The sequence below is a fragment of the Cetorhinus maximus genome, chromosome 5 (assembly GCF_964194155.1).
Source record: "Cetorhinus maximus chromosome 5, sCetMax3.hap1.1, whole genome shotgun sequence".
Taxonomy (NCBI): Eukaryota; Metazoa; Chordata; class Chondrichthyes; order Lamniformes; family Cetorhinidae; genus Cetorhinus; species Cetorhinus maximus.
The window spans coordinates 65,230,860-65,251,043 of NC_135883.1; the positions used below are offsets into that span (position 1 = coordinate 65,230,860).

The following is a 20,184-nucleotide window of genomic DNA, read 5'->3' on the forward strand; positions in this document are numbered from 1 at the left end:
TGTGGTTCAAAGTTCTCTCACACGCACGCACGCGCACACACATTAATTCTCCTAGCCTTAGTCAGTATTATCTCTTCAGTTCTAACAGGGTCTCTCTAAGTTCTGGACAGGGCGTCTGCAATCACATTTGATTTAACTGCAATGTGGGTGATTTTTAGGTGGTATGGCTGGAGAAACAAACTCCAATGGAATAACCTGGCATTCTGTGTCTTAAACTTTTCCACAAAGGTTAACGAGTTGTGGTCAGTATAGACTGTGGTCTCTCTGTACCCATTTCGGACATACATCTCAAAGTGCTTGAAAACCAGTAATAAGCTGAGGGTTTCCTTCTCTACTGTGGAGTACTGTTTCTGACACTTATTTAGTTTTTTGGAGAAGTGCCTGATTGGTCTCCCTATCCATGATTCACCTTCCTGGAGGAAGACAGTCCCTACCCCGATGTCACTCGCATTGATGGCTACATTAAATGCTTGGTTAAAGTTTGGAGCTGCAAGCACAGGCTCGCCTATTAAAATGGCCTTCAGCCTTTCGAAAGCTGCTGGCATTTCTCGGTCTATATTACATTTGCTTTTTTCTGTAGTAGGTCTGTCAGTGGGGCGGCTGCTGTGCTGAAGTTTGGGACGAACTTGTGGTAGAACCCATACATAGCCAAGAACCTCATAATTTCCCATTTTATTGTAGGAATGGAGAACTGTGCTATTGCTTGTACCTTTGCAACCCTGAGCAGGACTTGTCCTTGACCCACTACATGCCTTAGATAGGTCACCTGAGCCTTAGCAAACTTGCTCTTTACGAGATTGACCACTAGGTCAGCTGACTACTTTCTGGAAGAGGGCTTCCAGTTACTTTGAGTTTCCCAGGTGTCACTGTATACTAGGAGGTCAGCTAGGTACACTACACAATTGGATAAGCCCACCACTCCCTGGTTCATCAGCCTTTGAAAGGTGGCTGGGGCGTTTTGGAGTCCAAATGGCATGACTTGACACTGATATAAACCATCCGGAGTTTTGAAGGCAGAGATTTCCGTCACGCTGGCCGTCAAGGGAACCTGCCAGTATCCCTTCAGTAAATCTATCTTTTTAACGTAGGTTGCCTTACCTACCCTATCTATGCAGTCTTTCAGGCAGGGTATTGGGTAGGAGTTAACTCTGGCCACTACTTTTCAGTAGTCAATGCAGAGCCTTGTGGAGCTGTCTGGCTTGGGTACGAGCATAACTGGGGAGCTCCAGCTACTGTTGCTAGGCTCTATTAGTTGGAGCTCCAGCATGCAGTTAATCTCCTCCCAAACCTGGGCCAACTTTTCTGGGCCTAGACGATAGGGATGTTGCCTTATGGGAAGGGTCTCGCCCACATGCACATCATTTAGAGCTAGCGTGGTGCAGCCTGGCTTGTCCCTACATAAGCCTTTAAATGCAGTGAGCAGCCTTGTCAAGTCTGCTCACTGTTCTGCACTTAGATGGGTGAATAGGGAGTCTAAGTTCGCTAGTATCTCGCTGTTGGTTAGCAAGGTAATAGGGGATTCAATGTGGGCCTCACCCATGTCTCCCTCCAATTCATCCCCACTGCTGCCCTCATCCTCTAGGAATAGCCTCTGGAAAACATGTAGCCATGTCCATGATGGTAAGGATATACTGGTGGCCCCTTTTGGTTTGGACAGAGACCCCACACAGTCCACTAATACCTTGCTGAATGGTTCCCCAAATGGCACGGGAATCATAGGTGCAGGTTTTATTGCAGGTTGAGGTTTTCCCACAGTGTGGCAGGTTCTGCAAAACCTTACTACGTCCCTGTAGAGGTGTGGCCAGTAAAAATGCTGGCTGATGCGGACTTGGGTTTTACATATACCAAAATGTCCAACCATTGGATTTGTGTGTGCTATCCATAGTATTTCCCTATGGTACCTCGGAGTTTCTACTACCTGGTGGATCACTGGCAACTCCTCATTTGCAGGTTTGTTAGGGGGTCTCCATTTCCTCATCAGCACCTCATTTTTAATGTAGTAGCATTCAGGGATTGTCTCTGGCTCAGCTTCAGTGTGTGCAGTCTGAGCTAACTTTTTTAAACAGCGGATCAGCTTGCTGGGTTGCTACCAAGGAAGATCAATTTATTGCCTCCTTAGGGTCTTCTAGACTCTGGAAAAGATTTTCAGATAACTGGAACGTAGGGTCTTGTGTCTGTAGTGCCACTTCAGCCTCCGCTGACGGAGCTTGTCTGGCCATAGACCACGTTACCACACAGTCAGGGATAATGCCAGGCACTTTCTCCTGCAGCTGTTCTGCTTCCCTGACCTCAGTGGGCTTCTCTGAGACCACTGGGGATGCTATTACTTTTGACCCCCTCCAGGGCATTGCTGAGGAGCAGATCGACCCTGCCCAGAGGCAAACTGGAGATGACTCCCACGGCCACTGGCCCTGATACAAGGTTGCAGTCCAGATGCACCCGGTATAAAGGGATGGGCATGTACCCTCCTTCAATCACCTTTACCAACACCTTGGCACTTGCTGCACACTCTGGTGGGAAGGTCATGCCTTTTCCCAGCCATAGAGTTTGGCTGGCCCCTGTATCCCTCAGCGTTATTACAGGCTTACTTGCCTCGCCCTGGGGAAATGTGGCCACCCTTCCTTCAGATACAAAATCCTTGTAATTCTCCGACATTTGTGTAACCTTACCCGCACTCTCAGGAGTGCAACTACAGGGGTTCGCAGCCACAGTCAGAGCCTTAGCCTGGTCTGCAATGCACTCTGACTGACTCCCATTCTCTGCACAGGGTGTATGTGCCCTGATAAATCCCACTGGTTTTTCCTGTAACCTCCAGCAATTTGCCTGGACGTGCCCTACCTTTCAGCAGTTTAAACACACACTTGGCCTCACTTTTTATCTCAGCACCACTCTTTCTGTCCTGAGGAGGGTCCCAGCATTTCCCTCTCTCCCATGGGTGCTCAGTTTCCTATCACTCTCTCCACCTCTATCCTTTCCAGTTGGTCAGGGGTGACTAGGGGAGGGTCTCTTTTGGGACAAGAGTTTGTGAATCAGCTCATAATCATCAGCCAGTGTGGCTGCCAGCCTGGCCCCTGTTACCCTCTGTTCCTCGAGGTGTGTTTTTACTGGGAAGGGTATGGAGTTTTAAAACTCCTCAAGGAGAATTATTTCACAGAGGTTTTTGTAACTGGCTTCTGTTTTAAGTGCCCACACCCACTGGTCAAAGCAAGTTGCCTAAGCCTTTCAAATTCCAGGTATGTCTTGTCAGGCTGTTTCCTGAGGGTACAGAATTTCTGATGGTACACCCTCTGGCACTAACTGGCACGCACTTAAAATAGCCATTTTGCTGCCTCATAGCTTGTGGCAATTTCCTCAGGCAAGATGGAGTAAACCTCGTGAGCTTTCCCTGAAAGCTTACTCTGCAATAGCAGGGACCAATGTTGGACTGGCCACTACCTGCTGTGCTGACCGCTCGGAAGAAATAAAAAAGGCTTCCAGCTCTGTTTCATCAAACTTAGGGATTAAAAGAGCAAATCGATTGCCTCAGCCCTTAAGTATTAGCTAGTGGTATCTTCAAGGGTGTTATGCTATGGCAGGTGGTATTTGCTGGATTGACCAAACCCCAAAGAGAAACTTGGTCAGGTTATCATAATGATTTTGCAATTTGTATTTATTATGAGAAGGTATGTGTACTGAAGTCAGAAATAGAGATTCCACTACCACTTTTGAAGATCTTAAATGTTAAATTAAAATATTTGTTAAGAAAAGAAAACTTAAGCACACAAGATTACAGTTACACAGTTAAATTTAGTCTTTTCCCAAAAGATTTCTACTTAACTAGACTCACAAATATACATCCTTTTCCAGGCAGCAGCCCCTATAGATTCTTAGTCTATAAAGCATCCAGTAATATTACCGCAAGGTACCCACTGTTGCTTTAAGGGAGGTATTTCACAAGCTTCTCTCTCCCTCTCACTCAACACTAGAAATCCAAGGCTTGTAACAAAATCTTGCTTTCTGGAACAATCAGACACTTCTCTGGGGTGGCTAGAAACTGCTTCCTTCACAGGAATGTTCTTGCACAGCACACTCTTCAGTATCACATGGCCACACACCTCATACAGCTTTCGATCTTTCCTTAAATATATTTGCCCCCTTGCATCTTTAAACCCATTGTTTTTTTAACTTTCTTTTGAATGTTACCTTTCCCAGAATCTAAAAATCTTTCATGTTGCCTTTAAGGCCATCACTTTTGGGAAAAATAAACTTAAAAACTTTGCTTTAGCTTTTGCTGATCTTAGCCAGCTGCAAAACTTCCTTTGATTTCTCTTTGAAATTCAACAGCTAAAAATTCAACTCCTCACTCATCTAATGCAAATTCCTATTCATGCTGTATCTACTGGTATCCCATTGTTCATTTTCACTTCAAAATGTCTACTTTACACCTAACCCTTTGATGATTTAAATCTTGCAGTATGACTGTCTTCAGTCTAATTAAATTTGTCTCTCACACACACACCATACACACACACACACACACACACACACACACGTGCCCCCACACCCACAATAATATTGGAAAAAATGATATTTCCTTTACAAGGGACACAGTAGGATTCCTGCCCCTCAGCTCGAGCTGTTTTAGTTTAAACCCCATTTCCCTGTCCCTGTCCTGAAATTCCTTCTCTCTGTGCCCTTTCCTGTCTTTCCCCTTTCTCTCTTTCACTTTCCCTTTCCTTTTCTTTTTTCTGAAATTATAATTTTCACTGCTCCAATTTTAATCTCTCTACTGCTACTCTACCCATTTCATCGTCCCCAATTTCCACCTGAAGACCGTTGGCCACCCCTTTTAAAATTTTGGGTTTTCTGGCTTTCGGGTGAAATTCTAATCCTAAGTGCCTCACTAAATCTTTTAGCTGTTTGAGCGATGGAACTGTTAAATTTTCATAACTAACATCCCTTCTGCCTGTTAAAAATGCTGGCATCAAATGTGGACATTTTTGCACTTTAGTAGGACAGAATCAAGAAAACATTTTTGCGATTTTAAAAGAAAATTAGTTTCAAAGTAACAATTTACTTGCCCCGCTCTAATTCTTTCATTTCGTCTGTGGGAACAATCCTGGCGCTGAGCTCCCAATTTGTTACGACTGGTCCCCGGGCAAGGCTCCCTACTTTATCTTCCTGAATGGGACCCCAATTTTGTAATGCTCCCAGGCGAAGAGGAATGAGCTGGCAAACCCCTTGGTTGGTGGCAACAAGATTAATTTAAAAGGGACCCGTTCCCCCTTGGATACTTTTTCCCAGTCCAAGGGTGGAATTTTCCATCCCTGATGGCACGGGCATCATGGCGGGTGTGAGTGGACAATATGGTGGGAAGGCCAAAAATCAGTTTCATACCATTGTGAAACCAATTTGCCATTGTCTGCTCTGCCTGGCGATGGCAGACAATGTTTCCCACTGCCACACATCAGGACTGTCATTTTAATACACATGCATATAATTATAAGTCCACTTGTCGGAATTGTCCCCTCCAAGCTGGATCATCAGGCATGTTGGCATGTTTCACAGCAGTACATAGGTGACATGCACCTGGCAAGCTGCATTTCACTCAGGACTTTGAGGTTTTTTTGCCTTCCTTGCTTCGGGTAGCACTCGAGGTCATCAGTGACACATCACTTTTAGGGGTCTCAGGAGCAGGTCTCTACCTACCAGACTAGCCATAATGTGGGGCAGGCTTTCCAATGGCTGCAGGGGAAGGGGGAGAAGTAGCCTCAGGCAAGGGAAGAGGCTGCAGAATGAGGGCTGTACTGGGGAAGTGGGGTATCCCAGGCTGTGTGTGGTGACACATGTCGACCTGTGCAAGTGGTCTCAAGATGGTGGGGGCTGAGGAGGCAGTGTCCAGAGGTAATAAGGCCAGATGGAGATGTGAGGGCGTGTGTGAGAGAGTGAGTGATGATGTCAGTTGAGATGGCAGTGAGTGAGATGCCAGTGAATGTGCGATGGCCTTGCGAGTGTGGGAGTTTAGAGTGCTGAGATGGGTGCCTTATGCTGGTGCCACGGATGAGATCATTCATCCTCTTTCTGCACTGAATGGCCAACCTCTTCTGTGCAGCTTTAGCACTGACCACCACTGCCACCACTTCCCAAGTTGGAGGGGTGAGTTTGCTGGATCTCCTGTAGCTAGAGCAGGAGTGGAGGACATCATGGTGGGCTTCCAAAAGGCATTCCAGTGATGGGTTATTGAACTCTTCCTGGCTTTCAGGGCCATGCTTTTACTGGAGCAGCCCTGGGCTGAAAGCATTGAGAACTTAGCCCTGCAGCTGTTGAAAAGCCACCCCCGCATTATGGCTGGTCTGGCAAGTAGAGACCTGCCCGTGAGATCCCTAAAAGTGACATAGTGCTGCCTGTGAAGCCTGGCACTGATGACCGCGAGTGCTACCCGAGTTTAGATATGACACCCGGAGTGAGGAAACGATGTGGTAATGGCATGCCAGGCGATTCAGAGGCTGCCTGCCAACGAGACAGCTTGTCCCCTGTGGCTGCATAATTAATGAGGCAGGAAGGGGATGATATAGTGTGAAAAGCCACCATTATGGCCGGTGGATGTAACTTCCTGTTTCCCTCCTGCTACCACACTTAGTGCAAGTCTGGGACGATTCCGCCTCAAATGTATTTAAGTTTTAGAAGGAGCCAGTTTAACCAGGCTTTCTTGAGTCAAAGAATGAGTAAGTTTATTAGTTAGTATAAGCCCAAGAAAAATAATAAAAATGCAACACGCATACACACAGATCAGAAATGAGAAGTTAAGAGTCGAAATAAAAGTTTAAAAAAAAACGAATCAGCCTTTGGCTTGTTCATGAGGCGTAGATGGTGATACGTTGTGGCCATTAAGTTGGGAGATTCCAGTAGAGCTGACTTTGGCAGTTTAGCAGTTGCTTTGGAGATACTTGGTTCTACAGAATAGCTGAAGAAGCTGTCCTATTTCCTTTTTGATTGTGGCTTTGCTGAATCCTGCCTCCGGCAACAGAGAGAGAGCCTGAAGCCGCAGGGATGACTTGTTTTTCTTATGCTGTCACTCTCATAGCACACGAGCGCACACTGCACTGGCTCTGCAGTGAGCTTTTTAACCCTTTTCCCCATGTGTATTCCTGTAAGGGAAAAAAAAGTACCTTGCCCCCAGAGTTTGCTTTCTTTGACCTCCAACCATTTTACACATGCTGAGATATGAATCAATAGGAGATGGATGTTAGATGACTGCTGGGACATGGCAATCAGTCTTTTGTCTCTGCAACAACAGTAGATTAAATTTCAGCCTTTTTGCCTCTTTCCTACCTCCTATTTAAGTGTTTCTGCTTGAAGAAGGCCATGACATCTTTTCAGGTGCAACATTCCATGTTCTTTCAGGATAGGTCTGTCTGTATAATCCACATAGGAATTTTGCAGAAAGAAGTCACTTTACATTATCAGCCATCTTTTGCTCAGTGTCCTTGCTTGTATTTCTTTAAAAACACACACGTCTTCCTTAAAAATCTCTATATGCCCTTAAGTAATTCATGACCGTAATAAGCATTCCCTGACGCCCTTCTGCTTGTGGCCTCCTTGAGCTAACCAAAATGTTAGGAAGTTCTCCCCCAGTCTTCCTTCGCCTGAAGGAGGCTGAACATTTCCCTCCCAAGTATATACCTTGTTTCTAGAGGCTGGAGGTTAGCCCATGTCAATTACTTGTTTGATCCCATTTTTCCAATCACCATGGGACAGGTACCCAAGGTAAAACCTTCCCCTGTTCATCACTCTGCCTTGAGGTAATCTTTCAGCTTGCCTCATGCTTGATGCCATTTGTCAATTCCCTGCAGAGAGTTGTACAGATAAGAGGGTACAAGGCTCCATCTTATTAACTCAGGAATGTCTACAGGAAGGCATGTATCAGGAGTGTCAAGTGTCATCAGTAAGACCCTCTGGAGAATGTCACTCTCCTTGGCTATTATCTATGTTTATGTCTACCTCTGGCTGCTAAGAAACTGATTTTGGAGAAAGAGGGAAAGAGAAAAACAACCTACTGCCAGGAGTTCACAACTCTATGCCTGCTAATGCTATAGGATTTTCAAAACTACAATTTCTTATAGTTCCCTGTCTGGAGATGGAAATATCCTTATTGACTTCTCACAACTGATTTTTGGCTAATCTAGCTATTTCTAAGACATGAACTCATTTCCCTAATTTCTTACATACTGTAGGTAACATATTAAACCTCCTGGAATTATTGGAAACATCAATACAAATCCTGTGTTGAGCTGTCACCAAGAATAAATACCTTGTAAAATGTGATCACTATCTACTTGGATTAGTATTCCCCACCTACAGATCACCTCACTTATGCTTCAAACAAAAGTTATGCATGGGCTTTAAAGATTTTCCATCTCTCAGTACACTTGTATCCATCTTGTGGATAATTCTTATAGGTATTATTTTTCCTTAGCCTTCAGTTGTCCAATCCTAATGACTTTTACTTGAACTTTACTCCTGAACATGAGCAGCGTGGTTAGTGCTACCTTTAGTTTCTCTATGGAGTATGTGCTTTGATGATTTGAAGAAAATAGTCTCAATCTAGTGGGCACATTAACCATTTCATGCTGTTCAGCTATCAAATAGCTGAAAATGTCTGCGTCCCCTTCAGTGTAAGTTCAGCATATATTTCTGCATGTTAATGTAATAAATCACATCTGCACGCTTACACGACTTTCCCAATATCACGCCACACATACCATCCAATACAATACACTTTCAGGGTGATCTTATCAAAAGATCAGGAGGGTGCCTATCTCAAAACCTTTGCTTATCTCCACCTGCATGCTCCCAATGTCTCAAAGAGTGGCCAGACTAACATCAAAAGTAGATATCTTAAAGTTCATAGGTAAACGATACAAACATTTCCAAGAGAAAGCTATCAATTTACTAGTCTCATCTACACTTTCCTTTCGCTAGAATGTATATTGATACCAGATTGACATATTCCATCACACTACACCGAAAGTGAATTATTCCAATTCCCATTTGATGGTGTTTTTTTTTTCCCTGTCTCTATCGCGTACCTCCAATCATTTCCTTGCATTCAATTTTACACATCCCATTGGTTACCATCCTATCTCCTTCATGAGCCTTGGAGAACCTTTACTGACCAGTACAATATTCTCATATCTTTCAAACAGAAATCAAACATCCTCATTTGATTCCAGGTATTAACATATTTTGTTTGTTTAATCTTTATTTGAGATGACCTTTAATTATTTAAGAATGACCTGTTAAATTTTGCCCATCATATTATCATTTCAAAATTATCCCAAATTCAAATAGCATTATTATTGGGCAGACAGGTTTTATTAATGTTCAATTTATTCCTTCCCAAGAGAAACTTCCTTTTTTGATACTCGGGAACCACCTAGACTGCTTTTCATTAGTTTTTAACTTGGAAATTTGATTATCCCTTTAAACATCAGGTAAATAGCCCTTTGTGTGCTTGGAATAGCAACTCAAGCCAATTTAATCAATTCTAATTTCAGAAACACTTATGCTCAGGATTGGTGGTTTTAAATGGTGCTCTTACATCAGAAACAGGAGGTGTCAGCTGTGGCTCAATTCATAGCACCCTCGCCTTTGAATCAGAGGGTTGTGGGTTCGTGTCCCACTCCTGGAAAAAAAAAACCAAGAACTGTGAATGTACTCGAAAGAGTTACAATCTGTGACTGTTGATAACTCGAAAGAGTTAAATCAGAGACAGAAGTGCTTTAAATCAGTTTAGAGGTAACTTCTACATCTCCTGTTCTTAAGTATTTGTCTTGGAAAATTACAAATGACTTGAATGGTTCAGGCTAAGTCTTTGAAAGACAAAGCCTTTAGTCCAGATTGTTGCCATGCTGCGCTTTAATTCTGAAAACTGCTGGATTTCTTGCTGCAACATCAATATTCATGTGGACCTGAACAATGTTGTCACCTGTTTGAAAAAACATAAATATTCCATTGTGACACTGCCCAAGAGCCCAATGGGTTAATCTGCCCAATCACATCTGCTGATTTAGAAATTTAAAATTAATAATGCCCAATATATAAATTTACATTTAGCAACACCAAAGTTGTGTGATGAATAAAAAAACCTGTCAGCAAAAAGGGGTGACTTTGTTGTTTGTTTGTGGGGGTGGTGGGGGGAGGAACTTCTCGTGCACACAATCGCGTCACTTTTTTGGTTTTTTTTGAAAAACTCCCCATTTGAAAAGGAACCAAATGCCATGTCAAACTTTTCTTTCAAATTTTTTTGATTTTTTTTTTCTTCAACTTTACCTCAGGCTTTATCCTTAGGGATTGAAAACAACGAAAATTTTTATAAACGGTGTCAACTTTGAAGGAAAACATTATCATATTCTAATCAGGAAAGGCAGCATTTGCACATCTGGAGTGAAGAAAAGCAACAAAATTTATGCGCACATATTTAAGCCTGACTGTTTGTGTTTTTGACCCTCCCCTCCCCTTCCCTTCCTTGTATACCTTGTGCCTTGCACTACCTCTGGTTGAGAGAGCCTGTGTAATCTGCCCTCGGGCTTCTGCTGATGATCTGAAATGCCTGCTAGAGAGCAGTGTGGGAACATGTCCCTCTCACTCTGTGTAGAGGGCTATGGACAGCTCCCTGCAGTATGATTGAGGTGGGGGATTCTATGAAGAGGACTGCACATGTGAACATGCCTGTTTCTCCCTGATGCATTTCTTTAAAAGCTTCAATATGCTGCAAGACTGCATTGTTTATTTGGGTAAACTTATATTGGCAGCTGCTGTTTTCCACTGTAGCTAGCTCTCAGAGGCTTCCCAAACATCTCTCCGCCTTGCTGAAAGACGATGCAGGCTCTAAATAACCCCTCGTGACTCAGATCAGAAACCAAGTGGCGCAGGGTTTGAATCACTTCATAGTACAGAGCATAGAAATTGCTAATTAGTATTGTCATATTGCCCTGAGAAGACTTGAATTTCTTTAAGTTTAGCAGCATGCTTAACAGGTGGTTGATTACTGCTGGCCACTACAGATGTTTGTGTAGGGAAAGGAAAACATTGGAGAGAAACTGTTTTGTGAATAACATTAACAGAAGTGATAAGAACCCTTTGAGCTGAGTGATGTACTTATGGGATCAGAGGCGAATAATTACAAAGTGACCATTTTCAGTGAAGTAGGGAATTGCTCGTGGATGCCAACGAAGTATTGATTTTATATTTAAAATATTGCTGAAGTTTTATTTCATGCTCTAGAAAGCAGGATGACAATTGATGTTTAATATTACCCTAATTGACTGAAGATAACATGTTGATGAACATAATTTACAAGGCTTTCTTCTTACCAACCACAGCATTCAGGAACTTTCAAACCTTGTTTTAACTGGGTACACCTGTGCAGTATTTTTGCCGCTGGACTAGTAAACCAGAGGCTTGAAGCTATAATCCAGAGAATGCGTATTTAAATCCCATCAAAGCAGTATGAGACTTTGAATTCAGCTTAAAAAATAGAATCTGGAAATAAAAGGCTGGTATGCAGAAACCTGACCACGAAGCTGTCAGATTCTTGTGAAAATCCAATTGGTTTATTAGTGTCCTTCAAGGAAGGAAGACTGCTCTGCCCTATATGTAAATCCAGTCTGGCAGCAATGTGGTTGATGCTTAACAGCCTCTAAAGTGCCCTAGGAAGCCACCTAGTTATATCAAACCACTGCTAAGTGGTTCAAAAGGCCCATCACCACTTTCTTAGGAAAACTAAGAATGTGCAATAAATGCCAGCCTTGCCATAGATGCCCACATCTTAGGAATCGATTTTAAAAAAATCGAACAGCAATAAAAAGGAGTATTGGCAAAAAATCAAATTTAAAAAGAGAAACTCAGCTACAAATGACCTGATAATCCACAGTATATGGTGTTAAGTTTTCGTGACCATATTGCTTTTGCTTATTTTCTCCTTTTTTACTTCTTACAGTCAAGCACTTCTCGTACTCCTGATAACCTCACTATTCAACCACTAACTTCCACAATTGGGAATGGAGATTCCATCCCTGCTGACCTGCGACATGTTTGTACTTCATCCTTGTTCAATAAATCTTCACTCTGTTTTCCTGCCAAAACAAATTCAGAAAAGAAATCTTCTAGTTTACCCAGGTCCACTTTCTTGACTTCTTCCGAGACATCCTTCTTATCTTCCAGCTCCTTGCCCTCAGCCCTTAATAGTAAATCCCTTTCCTTATCCAACTCTCCCCTTAAAAAGTCTAAAACTGCTTCACCTTCCTATCCCCCACCCCCATTACACTTTCTGAGCTGTAGTGATTTGCAGTCTTCTCCAGCCTGGTCCTCCTCATCTTCACCTTCTTCAAGATCCACCACGTGCTCTTCAACTCGTGTGCAGTCGTCACTTCATTCATCAAATCAGAATATACGTTCTCCCACTTCTCAGCGAATCTCATGTTATTCTCCTAGAATTCTTAATGATTCCAGTCTGACCTCAACACACACTAATGCAGCAAAATCTGCTGTAGTATCTTCTCCTCCAACTCAGTTGTCATTATTGACTTCGATTCTAAGGTCTGGAAAACGGCCTCTTGTATCATCCAAATCCTCAGACCAATCAAAACTAGTGTCCTCGGCCACATCCCTGAGCACCATCTGTTCACAATCTCCTAGCAAATCTCCAAGTCCAACAACCCCACAAGCATCATCCTCCTGCCAAAAAGCCAGGACACTTTCCCCCACTCCAGGGAAGTCTCTGCTAGATTCTTCTAGAACACCTGAAGACGTTTCTTCAGTCTCATCAAGATCCATAAACTCTCCTTTGTCCCCAGAGCCAGGAAAACATTCTCTTCATTCCTCTCTTACATCTTTATCTCAAAGACATGGAAATGTTTCCACAGAGACAGCTCAAGCTCCATCAGGCCTGTCGCCCATAAAACAAAATATTGATCACTCAAATCCAGGCAACTCCACAGCTGCACTGACTTCATTATGTCATGGCTCAAAGCCCCTTATATTGCCCCATTGTCCCTCCCCAAGGCATGGACAGCTTTCTCCCGGCACAGGACAGTTCACTTCACATCGTTTCTCACCAATCAGTTCATTCTCCCCAACGCAAAAACTAGCGTCTCCTTTATCAGACCCCATTTTAGATAATTTACCCTCTGAAAGAGCTAATAAAATTTCCCCCACCCCTCATTATTCGAATTTAAATTACAGCCCTGTAAAACTTGGCAGTCTGTCTCTTACTCCAACAAGTCCTCCCCTTTCTCATTCTGCAAGGCACTACAGTATTTCTCCCTTATCAGAACAGTCTCTTCCATCTTCCACAACCTCCATTTCTTCATCTCCTACTCCAGTTAACTCTTCCCCACAATCTGGTTCCATTACGCCTACTCCATTGAATATTAGTTCTCTCTTCTCTTCACTAAGATCAGGCTCTGTTTCTCCTACCCAAAATCAGACCACCCCTCATTCCTCTTCGTTAAGACCGAGCTCGCGTTCCCCTACTCCAACTTATTCTTCCTCACTAAGACCTCCTACCCCAGGACGGTTACCTGTCCACCTTTCTCCTTTCCCTAGACCCAATGCTAGTGTCTCTACTCCAGCTCACTCTGCAGCACATTTCTCTAACCCAAGACTCGACATAACATCACCTGGTCCAGTCCAGTCCCCTTCACTACCATCACATTTTTCAAGGCCTGGCACACAATCTCCATCACAACCTTTATCCTGTTCTACTGAGAATGAGGCTAAGAAACCAGAACAAAAGGTACTTTGCATCTCTTTCTTTTGCATGTTATAGATAGTGATGAATACTGTTCTCTTGGAATGGTCGTCTCACCCTTTGCTCTTATTAATTAACCTGCATGATATAGTTGGTGTTCTTTGAATCTATTTAGTTAGTTAATCTTCCTTTTCTACTACTAATGAGAAAAATCCTGCATTTCCTTAGCTTTCCTGAGTTTGCCAGAATTGCTATCTCTGAGACTTGAGGTGTATTTTTCATTACTTATCATGTTAAATACTGATTACTGAGGTTCAAAAATTGCTCAACAGAACTCGTGAAATGAGCATTTCAGTCTCTTTTAGCATAACTCTTTCGAACCTTGGGACTAGATACTGAAAATTGCTCCTAAATTGGCCCTTTTTAAACATTGAAATATTGTTTTGCAAATGGAAAGCAAAGTTAATGGGCATTATTAGAGATGAATTTATTGCAGGACTACAAAAGGTGGTTGTTACCACATCTACAACTCATTTTTATTGCAATTCTTTTCAAATTATAACCATAATCTTCAATCATCTCTATTCAGTAATAATTCTTTTTGCTATTTTTACTGCATCGCTCACTTTCACTGCTTGTTCCTTTTTTGATTATTTCCCTCACTTCTTCTGCAGTACAAGATCAAGTCAAGTTATAAGGCTTTTGCAGCAATACCAACAAACACACTGCTTTTGGAGCAGAAGGTCAGTGTCAGCCATAGGAAACTTTGCTTCAATGGTCCTGCTTTCCTCTTTGTACAAGTCAACAAGCCATAGACTTTTGCATTTCAATATTAATTAGACCACTAGTGAGCACTGAGGTTGCTGATGGTGGTTGGAGGAGGACTGAGTGAGGTGAATCCTTTCTGACATACAGTAAAGGATCTCAAACCGATATCATGTTTAATAATATTGCATATGTTGCTGCATGATGAATGCTTGTTGTGAGGTGGATATCTTCCCAATATTTTGTTCTATAGTACGATGTGTTTTTTATAATGGATACTTCTTTTGTCATTGTAAAGTCTTGTGACAGCATTTTCTTCTTCCATTGAAAATGAAGGGAATGTGAACGCACATACTCTGCTCAAGCATTATAAATTTACCTTCTTGTATGCCTTTTGCTAATTAACCAGAAAACCTGCAGTTACTGTCTTGTCAAAGTAAGCATGCATTTTCATCTTGAAGAATGCTAATCTGCAAACCTGAGCTATTACCTTAATTAAGATCCTGCTGACCTGAACTTTTGGTCCTGGTGATCATGGACGTTAATCTAAAAAAAAAGAGCGAAAGCTGTCCAAAACCTGAGCTCTCCAAAAGGTGACAGTTCAAATTTAGTCATAATGAAGACAAATGCTTAAACTGAAAGCACAAAGGCACAAGCTTGTCATATGTTAAGTTTCAGGCTTATCCACCATTCAGTCACCTTTATTGCAGTAAAGCAAACCTCAAGTGCAGTTTGCAGCAGTGGTGAGTTTAAAAATTATTGATGTGAGTGCTGATGGCAGGAAATTTATTTTCTCGAGGAGTTGGGGAAATTGTGAAAATTTTAGATTTTTTGACATTTTTGGTGTCAGCCTTGGCTCAGTGGCAGCCTTCTCACCTTTAAGTCAGAAGGTTGTGGGTTCAAGCTCCACTCCAAAAAAATTGAATGCAAAAAATTTAGCCTGGCTCTTAAGTGTAGTACTGAGGAAGTGCTGCACTGTCAGAGGTGCTGATTTTCAAAAGAGATGTCTTCCCCCTCAACTCAGCATCCATGGCAATATTGGAAGAAGAGAATGGGACTTGTTCATATTGTGTTCAGTGTTTACCCCTCGACTGACACCTAAAAACAGATGATCTAATCATTACCTCATTGCTGTTTGTGGGAGCTTACTGTGCGCAAATTGGCTGCCATGTTTCCGAACAGCACAACAGTGACTACACTTCAAAAGTACTTAATTGGTTGATTCCCATTATTAAAAAAAAATTCCCCTCCCCCATCTGCCCCACTTTACATGGGGTCTGAGGGGATCTGTATCTCATTCCTGCACAATCCCATGAGGTCTGAGCAACAAGACCTCAGAAACCAGGGAATCACTGAGATCATTAATCAACACAGCATAGGGATGCTCAAGCAGAGGGTCAGGTGTATCAAGTGGTTGGAGAGCTTCCTACAATATGATCGAGATACAGTCTCCCACATCCTTGTGGGGTGCTGCATCCTGGATAATGTTGCATTACAGCAAGTCCTGTGTTTGGGGCAGGCACAGTGGCTGTAGTAGTCCTCACCAGCTGATGCAGACCTGGGAGAAGGAGAGGAAACAGCAAAGGAAGGAGAAACAGCTCAACAATGAACTTGATTGCAGAGTGCTGCACCTCAGCTGCTGCCAGGGCAGACTGACTCAGTTGACATGCTGGCAGCAAGGTAGGCATTGGTTGAGGTCATAGGCAGATTGGCAAAGAAGCAGCCATGCTGATATCCCAAGAGCAGCGTCACTCTTGTGGACCTGAAGCTGATCAATTCCATTGGTCTGCGGGAGAGCAGACTGCAGAAGGTGATTGATGCCTCAAAAGCTGCTGTCTATTTCATCCAGCATTCTGTTCAATTTGGCCACTTCTGTCTATAAGCCATAGCCCAGAATCTGCATGGCAGCCATTTGACCTTCCACTAACTCTGCAAAGAGTGCAAACATTGCTTGTGAGGGCCCAGCTGCAGCATACCTGGAGGTGGCTACACTCCAGCAGGGGGTAGATTACAGAGTGCTGATGTTGAAACAACACATGTTGGTAGTGGACTCCTCCATACGTTCAACCATAGTTCGAAAACTATGGCATATCCAGGACCTAGTATATCCTCTTGTGTGAGGTTAGCAGATTTCTTGTCTTGGCTTGGCCAGGAGATATTCTTGAGAATGTAGTTTAAAATTGTGAAGCTTGCTGAATCTTTGCTGAGCTGAGTGTAGGGAACCTGCAGATACACTGGTCTGGTCAGTCATCAGCCTCTCCTTCCCTGAGGTGCTGGCTTTGCCTGGGTCTCTGATCTTGAGGGCATCCTGCTTTGCTTGAGTGAGGGTGATGATGCTAGGGAGTTCTTCTATTCCCTTCCCCACCCTGCCCACTGCCCCCCCGCCCCCCCCAACCATTATTTTGTTCTTGACAGAAAAAAGGACTTGCATTGATATAACACTTTTGACAGCCACCCAACGTCTCAAAGCTCTTTACAGCCAATGAAGTGCTTCCGATGTGTGTTCACCTTTGCACTGTTGATCCTGTCTTGCCCTGCAGAGAGTGAGAATGGGTAAATGTCTGTTGAAGAGGTAAGTGGAGATATGTGGTGTTTTTGCATAAAGTCACTGTGGTCTGAGGTGGGCAAGAAGCAAGATAGAATGAGGATGGAGAGATGACAAATGTTAATCCAAGTGTGTGGAATGTGAAGTGAGGAAGCAGAGCTGGGAGAAGTTGGTGGTGCAAATGCTAGGACTTGAAAACAGAATGATGCTAGTATATGTTATAAAAATAGGAAAAGAAGTGATCAGTGTGTTTGAAGTTAGAGATGTTGCACCTTACCCTTGTGATTGTATGCTGAAGGAGTGGAAATTGTTGACTTGTGGTAAATGGGTGACCGGCGCATTGTTAGATGATATTGGGATGAAAAAAGCAGTGCTCATCTTAATCCTGAGATAATTGAAACTCTCTACATCGAACCCAGGTCCCATTGTCAATTCTGTTCAGGTATGGTTCACTGTGGTATTGGAGAATCCTTTGTAGGTTTTGAGGAACTAAGGCTCCCTCTTTCCTCTCTTCCTTAAATAGGACCTCTGTGGAGGCCCTACGACTGCATATCTCTCTATTTTGCTTCTTATCTCCCTATACTCACAGCCAGAGGAAAGGTCTTCCAGCCACCCTCTGCTGAGTATTCAGGATCAAGACTTGCCAACAAAATGAGTGGGAGGGGTTTATCCATTACCAAGACAGGCCAACAAATTTCTTATCATTTACAACTTTAGAGAAAGAACCTTTTATCTCAGTGCCTTTTTACAAACTTGTGCTTTACAACACAATTTTTAAGTATAAGTCTTTATTTGCCTTTTTATAGTTTAATATCTTTTTGATGAAGATTGAAGGCATTCAAAAAATATCAGTATAGCTGAGTCCTTGTTATCTGTGTCAGAATTCGGTACAGAAAATCTGCTGGAATGTCAAGACTAGATGATGCACACTGTGTAGTAATGGTACATGAAACTTTAAATTGGCGCTGAATTGGCATTCTGACCCTGCAACTCTGAAATGTATACAAATAATATATGTAATGCATACATTATTTTTGATAATGTGCAGATGGTATATCTTTCTAAAGATCCTGGGTCATTCAGCCTAACAAGCTCATCCAGTTGTTAAATCCACGTGCAAGGTCTTTTGAATGTTCTTTTCCAAGTGCTTTCATAAAGCTGCAAAGAATAGTAGTTACAACAAAAGTAATTTGAACGGAATACAAGAAAAAAACTTGTGAAGAATATCAAGGACAAAGCAAAGGATTTTAGAAGTATATTAAGAGAAAGGGAAAGAGCAAGAGAAAATAGAGTAATGTGGGCCCACATTAGGTGACATTTTAATTGAAAATCAGGAAATGGCAGACTTGCTAAATTCTTACTTTTTATCGACTTCATGGTGAAGAATGAGAATAAAGTACCAGAGATACGTGGAAAACTAAAAGTAAATAGGGGGTAGAAGCTTACTAGATTTAATATGAATAAAAAAAGGTAATGAAAAAATAAGTAGACGCAAGATAGACAAATCTCAAGGCCTAAATCTTTCCATCCTAAGGTGTTTATAAAATACAGGTGAGGAATTTGTAGATATTCTGAATTCAGTAATTGTTCCTTTGGATTGGAAAATTGTCAATGTCTCCTCATTACTCAAGAAGGGTCAGAGAGACAAACTGGGAAATGATAGGTCGATGAGCCTAACATCTTCTGTGGGGATGTTACTCGAGTCTGTTATTAGGGACAGAGTGACCGAGCACTTGGACAGTATGCACTGGTCAGAGCAAACCAGTAGGCATTTGTAAAGGATGAGTCATGCCAAATGAACCTAGTTGAATGTTTTGGGGAGGTAACTAATATGGTAGATAAGGGAATGTCTATGGATGTTATTTATTTGGCCTTCCAGAAAGCATTCAATAAGATTCCACATATGAGGCTGTTAACAAAAATAAAAGCACATGGAATTGGAGAAAATGTACTGACATGAATAGGGTATTGGTTAGGAGGTGGGAAACAGAGAATATGGAAAATGGATATATAATTAAATTGGCAGGATGTAACTAGGCATGTCCTCCAAGGTTTTGAACGGAGGCTTTAATTTGTCTCTATATTTACAAATGAATTAGACAAAGGAATAGATAATACCAAGTTAGGTGGCACAATGAATAGTATTGACGGGAGCAGAAAGTTAATAAAATGAGTGGGCAAAATTGTGGCAGTGTGGGAAAGTGTGGTTAACTGCTTTGAACCTAAGAAAGCTAAACTGAAGTGTTTTCTAAATGGTGAGAAGAGCAGAGAGGCTCAGGGATCAAGCACATAAAATAACTTTTAAAAAATGGAATGTTGGCCTTTAGCTCAAAGGGGATGGGAACTATGCCACAGCTGTCCTGATCTCCGGTTAGATCCCATTTTAAGTACCACTTTCAGTACTGGGCACTAAACCTTGGGAAAGATAGCTTGACTCTCATAGCTTACGTTGGCCTCAAGAAGCACTTCCTGCTCCCTTGACCCTCTTCCTACTAAACTGCTGACCAGGCAACTTCTCTTCCTGGCCCCAATATTAGTTTCTCAGGTACTCTTCCCCCTCATATTCAAATCACCAACCCCCCTCAAAAAACCCACCTTTGACCCTGTCATTGCAAACAACCAGCCCATCACTAACCTTTCCTCCTCCTCCAAAGTCCTGGAGCGTGTCATTGTCAACTCTAAATTAGTGACCATTTTTCATGCAATTTCATATTTGAACCTCTCCAATCAGGTTTCTGCCCCACTACAACACTGAAACAATCTTCATCTTAGTTACAAATGACAACCCTTTTGACTGTGACTGTGGTAAGCTATCCTCCTTCTCAACCATTCTGCAGTCTTTGACATGGTTGGCCACACCTTCTGCTTCCAATGTTTCTCCTCTGTTAGGCAGCTGGGTGGGACTGCTCTCATCTGCATCCCTTCCTATCTATCCAGTTGTAGCCAGAGAATTTCATGAAATAGATTCTCACACTGTTTACGTCTAGAGTTCCTAAGGAATCCATCTTGCCCTTTGACAACATCATCTGAAAACACAATGTTCAATTTATTTTTCATTCCTCCATAGCACATGGCGTCACTGGCTAGGCCAGCATTTGTTGCCCATCCCTAGTTGCCCTTGAGAAGGTGGTGGTGAGCTGCC

The 20,184-nt window shown here is 42.5% G+C and overlaps 1 protein-coding gene and 1 long non-coding RNA gene across 6 annotated transcripts in view; one reads left to right on the plus strand and one right to left on the minus strand.

The window, feature by feature from the left end:
* Positions 1-20,184, minus strand: part of LOC144680686 (uncharacterized) — a 462,270-nt gene that overhangs the window by 417,436 nt on the left and 24,650 nt on the right. The window lies entirely within an intron of this gene.
* Positions 1-20,184, plus strand: part of LOC144680682 (muscular LMNA-interacting protein-like) — a 234,053-nt gene that overhangs the window by 153,578 nt on the left and 60,291 nt on the right. For 3 of the 5 annotated variants that reach the window (XM_078541928.1, XM_078541926.1, XM_078541927.1), the window contains exons 5-6: positions 11,981-13,777; positions 14,407-14,475. The exons of 1 other annotated variant lie outside the window; for it this stretch is intronic. In XM_078541928.1, the coding sequence (XP_078398054.1) occupies positions 11,981-13,777; positions 14,407-14,475 (1,866 nt within the window). The remainder of the gene's footprint in view (positions 1-11,980; positions 13,778-14,406; positions 14,476-20,184) is intronic. One more of the 5 variants, XM_078541929.1, reaches the window with a different exon arrangement.